General features: G+C 38.5%; 1 gene segment (V, D, J or C); it reads left to right on the forward strand.

The window, feature by feature from the left end:
* The first annotated feature begins 5,604 nt into the window (after positions 1–5,604).
* Positions 5,605–6,721, forward strand: LOC122125397. The segment is given in 2 exon segments: positions 5,605–5,724; positions 5,881–6,721. Coding segments are annotated over 2 exon segments (480 nt in total).

Here is a 6,721-nt window from a genome sequence, read left to right on the forward strand (position 1 = left end):
ATAGACCACATTTTAGGCCACAAAGCAAACTTGTCTAAATTCAGAAACATTGAAGTTATGCCTTGCATTCTCTCTGACCACAAGGGAATAAAATTAGAACTCAACACCAAAAGCCACCAAAGAAAGTCCAGTAACACATGGAGGCTGAACAACACACTGCTGAGTCACGGGTGGGTCATGGAAGAGATTAGAAAGGAAATTCAAATGTTTATGCTATTCAACAAAAATGAACACACAAATTACCAGCTCCTCTAGGACACAGAAAAAGCAGTACTCAGAGGCAAGTTTATAGCTCTGAGCTCCTACATCAACAAATTGGAAAGATCTGAAAACAACAATTTAATGACACATCTAAACCTCCTTGAAAAAGAACAGCAAGATAAACCCCAATCCAATAGATGGAAAGAAATAATAAAAATTAAATCAGAATTAAATGAATTAGAATCCAAAAAAACTATAGAAAGAATCAACAAAACAAAGAGTTGGTTCTTTGAAAAAATTAACAAAATTGACAGACCCTTAGCAAATCTTATCAGAAAAAGAAGAGAACACACCCAAATAAATAAACTCAGAGATGAGAATGGAAACATCACCACGGAAACAACCAAGATTCAAAACATTATAAGGGAATACTTCTCAAAACTTTATGCTAATAAGTTTGAGAACTTGACAGAAATGGACCTTTTCCTAGCAAATATTGACATGCCAAAACTAAACCAAGATAAGTTAAACCAGCTTAACAGGCCCATATCAAGCATTGAAATAGAAACAGCAATAAGAGACCTTCCAGCTAAGAAAAGTCCAGGACCAGATGGTTTTACAGCAGAATTCTACAAGGCCTTCAAAGCAGAGCTCACACCAATACTCCTCCAACTCTTCAATGAAATTGAAAGAGAAAGTTCACTACTGAACACATTCTAAGAAGCCATCATAACCCTCATCCCAAAACCAGGCAGGGACTCATCAAAGAAAGAGAACTATAGACCCATTTCTTTGATGAACATTGATGCAAAACTTCTCAACAAAATTTTGGTCAACAGACTTCAACAATTTATCCAAAAAATCACACAACATGGTTCAATATATGCAAGTCAATTAATATTATTCATCACATCAACAGGAGCAAGAATAAGAACCACATAGTTATCTCAATAGATGCAGAAAAAGCATTCGACAAGATCCAACACCCCTTTATGATGAAGGTTTTGGAAAAATTAGGAATCCATGGAACATTCCTCAATACAATAAAGGCTGTATATGACAAACCTACAGCCAACATTATACTTAATGGTGAAAAACTAAAGCCATTTCCTCTTAACTCAGGAACAAGACAAGAATGTCCACTCTCTCCACTTCTCATCAATCTAGTATTAGAATGCCTAGCTACAGCAATAAGACAAGATGCAGACATAAAGGGGATCCAAATAGGGAAAGAAGAAATAAAACTCTCCCTCTTTGCAGATGACATGATCTTGTACTTAAAGAATCCCATAGACTCCACTCCCAAATTACTCAAGCTGATACAAAACTTTGGCAAAGTAGCAGGGTATAAAATTAACCCCCTAAAATCAATTGCTTTTCTGTTTGCCAACAATGAGAAAAGTGTGGCTGAAATTAGGAAACCAACTCCATTTGTAATAGCCCCACAAAAAATACAATACCTAGGAATTAACTTAACCAAAGAAGTGAAGGACCTCTATGATGAAAACTTTAAAATCTTGAAAAAGGAAATCAACACAGAACTTAAAAAATGGCAAAACCTCCCATGCTCCTGGATTGGAAAGATTAACATCGTGAAAATGGCAATACTTCCCAAGGCTATCTAATAATTCAACGCAATACCTATAAAAATTCCAAGCTCATTCTTCAAGAAAGTAGAAGAGGCAATCCAAAAATTCATATGGAACAATAAAAGACCCCAAATAGCAAAAATGCTCCTCAACGGAAAGAACACTGCTGGAGGAATATCAATACCAAATTTCAAACTCTACTATAAAGCCATAGTAATCAAAACAGCTTGGTCTTGGCATAAGAACAGACCTCAGGACCAATGGAATAGAATTGAAAACCCAGAAAGGAATGTACAGACCTACAGCCATCAAATCTTTGATAAGGGAGCTAAAACAATAGAATGGCAGAAAGACAGCCTCTTCAGTAAATGGTGCTGGCAAAATTGGTTAACTACATGTAGAAAACTAAAGCTAGATCCTTATATATCACCCTGCAACAGTATCAACTTCAAATGGATCAAAGACCTTGAAGTCAAAGCAGACACTCTGAAAACATTACTGGATGCAATAGGAGAAACCCTAGGTCTCCTTGGCTCAGGCCGAAATTTTCTGAATAGAGACCCAGAAACACAACAAATCAAAGAAAGGTTGGACAAATGGGATTGCATAAAGTTGCAGAGCTTCTGCAGGGCAAATGACATAGCTAGCAAGATCAATAGAAAGCCCACGGATTGGGAGAAGATCTTTACTAGCCATACAACGGACAAGGGTCTCATATCTAAAATATACTTGGAACTCAAAAAATTAAACCCCCCAACAACAAATCCTCAAAGAAACAACTGCCCAATAAATAAGTGGGCGAAAGACTTAAAGAGAAACTTCTCTGAAGAAGAAAGAAGGATGGCCAATAGACACATGAAGAAATGTTCAACATCCCTAGCCATAAAAGAAATGCAAATCAAAACAACATTGAGATATCACCTCACCCCAGTTAGAACGGCAAAAATCAAGAACTCTAACAACAACAGATGCTGGAGGGGATGTGGACAGAAAGGAACCTTCCTTCATTGTTGGTGGGAATGTAAACTTGTTCAACCACTTTGGAAAGCAGTATGGAGGTTCCTCAAAAGACTTCACATAGAACTCCCTTATGACCCAGCAATCCCACTTTTGGGCATTTACCCAAATGTTTACAAACAAGACCACACTAAGGCTACCAGCACAACAATGTTTATTGCAGCATTATTTACCACAGCTAAGATATGGAACCAACCCAGATGCCCCTCAGTAGATGAATGGATCAAGAAAATGTGGTATATATACACAATGGAATTCTATGCCTCCATCAGAAAGAATGACATTGCCCCATTTGTTAGGAAATGGAAAAACTTGGAAAAAATTATATTAAGTGAAGTAAGCCAGGCCCAAAGAAACATAGGTCCCATGGTTTCCGTTATTTGCAATATCTAGTATATGTATGAGTCAAGCGGAAAAGGTCAGATAATGTGATGTCAGGAAAATGAACCCTTAGATATGTATTTTAATGTTTTTTTCTTTCATGCATGTGTTTCTAACGCATGTATAAGATTATTTCTTTGTTGCTTTGTATGTCCCTCCCCCACAGTATAAGCCCTGCTTTCACTATATTTGATGTCAGTATAACTTGTGGAGGAGATGGGGAAAAACAAGTCGTTTAAGGATACAGGTGGACCTGTTGCAACAGTGAGAAGTACAAGTTGTCATGTCCAAAACGAGCCTTACAACATTGGTGCGGGGGAGGTGGGGGGGAAGGAGAAGTATTGGGATGGCGGGTAGGGGGGAGGCTGGGAAGGGATGTGAAGGGTAAACAAAGGAGGAGGCTGCAATGCTTGGTAAGAAATGTACGCATTATCCTGCCCATGTAATTGTAACCCCTCTGTACAGAATGTTCACAAAATAAAATAAAATTAAAAAAAAAAAAGAAAAGAAACTTGGATGAGCTGAGGATGTTCTACTGGCTGCTGGAGAGTGAGCCAAAGGGACAGTGCTGTCCTCTCCACCCCATGATTTCTAAAGTCTTTTCTAAAGTAACAATGCATATTCGTTATCCCAAATAGATATCTATTGTTGTTGTTTTTGTTGATACTGAGGTTTGAACAGCCTGGGCACTGTCCCTCAGCTCTTCAGTTCAAGGTGAGTGCTCTACCACTTGAGCCACAGCACCACTTTCGGTTTTGTGGTAGTTAATTGGAAATGAGATTCTCATAGACTTTCCTGCCTGGGCTGGCTTTGAAACATGTCCCTCAGATCTCAGAGTAGCTAGAATTACAGGCATGAGTCCTCAGCACCCAATTCCAACGAATGTACTTTAAAGGCAGGAAAGCAGCATAATAAACCTCAATCAAACATTGTCAGTCAAATGGTGAATGAAACTGAGATGAAAGTATGTTTTGGCTTCCTGAAACTCACAGTCCATCAAAGTGTTAAAAACATCCTTACCTGGATGCCATGACTCAACAGGATGGCACTGTCCTAAAGTATCTGTTTCAAAGCAGAGAAAACATTGCCCAGTGATTGATTTGAGAATTCCATTATAGGACATGAGAAGGAGAACAAAAGCCTTTGAAAGGGAAATGTTATACACTCACAATATACATCTCATGCATGTACTTTTCAATATATTTCATGTATGTATGTGTGTATACATGAATTCTAAATTGAGTTGGGCTTGAGGGTCATTATCACAACTTTCTAAAATCTTTAAGTCTGTGAATCATGAATAAGGAATTAGATTAATTCCCCACAACTCCTGGAACTCTAAGCATAAAATCACTTCCTGAAATAAGATCATCTTGGTTTTTCTGAAATTATTGATTGTGGTCAGTTCTCTAAGATCAATTTCTTTTTGCAGACACACACAGTATTAAGGTTTCACTTGAAATATTCTTGCAAAAGTAGGCAGAAAATATCAAGACATTAAAGTAGATGGAAAAGCCTCTTTTTTCTTGTCAGTTGTGAGGCTTGAACTCAGGGCCTGGGTGCCATCCCTGAACTCTTTTGTGCAAAGCTAGTACTTTACCACTTTTAGCCACTCCACAACTTCTGGTTTTCTGATGATTGGAGATAAGAGTCTCTGTCTTTCCTGCCTAGGCTAGCTTTGAACCTCAATCCTCAGATCTCAGCTTCTTGAGTAGCTAGGATTAAAGGCATGAACCAACAGCAAATGCCTTTGGGAAAGGCTTTTTGACAAAAAAAGAAATCCTAGAAATTTGGAAGATTAAAGGACTTTTTATGTTGGAAATGAACAATACAGCTTTGTGGGGAAAGAATTTAGGAGGGGAAAAACTGGAAAAGAATGAAGGATGAGGTAATACTGTTCAAAAGGAAATGTATCATTACCTGACTTACGTAACTATAACCTCTAGGTAAAATACATTTACAATAAAATTTCAAGAAAAAAGAGTAAAGGAATTTTTCAAAGTTTGGTGTTAAACACACACACACACACACACACACACACACACACACACACACACACACACATTACAGTGGAGGAAGTGTGAGGCCTTGAGTTCAAACTTTATATTACCAAAAAGTGACTTAATTGTGACAAAATGTCAACCTTGATCTCTACATACTTACTGTATATTTACTGTTTAATCAAGACACATTTTATTTAACTTATTGCGGTTTTGTGCTTTGTAGTTCACACAGTTAAGTGAACTTTTAACCAGAGTTCAGTAGTTAGGGGTGTGACCACAAGGTGGCAGTGAAACTCAGCAGATATCCAATATGTTCATTTTAGTGGATTCTAAATGAATAGGCCAAAGGCAAAAGCAAATCTTTTTCTTATTGCCTATGTAGACATCTCAGGAAATACTACAACTGAAAGAGAGAAAGGGACAGAAGTGACATCCAGATAGGAGATCTTAAGTCTTCAACTGATCCTACTTGGGAAGAAAAATGAAGAGATTGATTAATGATTTATTCCTGCTCCTGTGGCTGCAGCTGCACTGTGAGTTGAGGATTAAGGGAAACCATATATTAGTGGATTTCTTTAGATATCCAGGAGAAGATCAGTTTATCCAAACTGTCTATAGTTACTGTAGGAAAAGACCATTCTGAAGAGTACTGACCTAACTGTCTCCTTTCTGTCTTTCTCTCTATATAGTGCTGAGCCAAGGAGAGAAGGTGGAGCAGAGTCCTTCTGTCCTGAGTGTGCAGGAGGGAGATGGATGTGTCATCAACTGTACTTACACAGACAGTGCCTTCTCATACTTCCCTTGGTACAAGCAAGAACCAGGACAGGGTCCCCAGCTTATTATAGACATCCGTTCAAATCGGGACAGAAATGAAAATGGAAAACTCCTGGTCTTATTGAAGAAGAATGACAAACACCTTTCCCTGCTCATCAAAGACACTCAGCCTGGGGACTCAGCTGTCTACTACTGTGCAGCAAGTACACATTGCTCCCCAGGCACCTGCAGCCTGTCCTCAAACCTGCCTCTAGGATTGCAGCCCACATCTTTCCTTGCCATAGCCCTTCCAGCCCAGCATTTGCCTATTGTTTGCAAGTGGCAGCTAACACAGAGATACTAAGAATAAATATTAAGAATAAATATTATGTTTAGGGGACATGGCTGTTGAGAACCTCTTATAGGTGGATTATTTGTAAGAGACAATTTTTTCTAGTTTATTTAGTATTATTTATAGGAAGGATACATGCTTTGAGGTGAAAGAAAAATCGGTAGAGCTAGGTTTAGGGATGGAACACAAGGTCTCATTTCCCAACCTCTCTGGGCATGCCAAATCCAGGCTCATCCTCAGATTCAGCATTTGTTAAGCTGCACTTAACAACTTGTTAGAAGCAACTAATGGTGGGTTCTTTTCTTTTTGTCTTGTGCCAGTATGTAGACTTGAACTCAGGGCTTGGACCCTGCCCTTGAGCTTTTGTGTTCAAAGCTAGTGCTCTAGCACTTAAGCCAAAGCTCAATTCCAGCTTTTGATGAGTA

This window comes from Dipodomys spectabilis, unplaced genomic scaffold (genome assembly GCF_019054845.1).
Source record: "Dipodomys spectabilis isolate Male_0828 unplaced genomic scaffold, ASM1905484v1 ptg000265l, whole genome shotgun sequence".
In the NCBI taxonomy this organism is placed as follows: Eukaryota; Metazoa; Chordata; class Mammalia; order Rodentia; family Heteromyidae; genus Dipodomys; species Dipodomys spectabilis.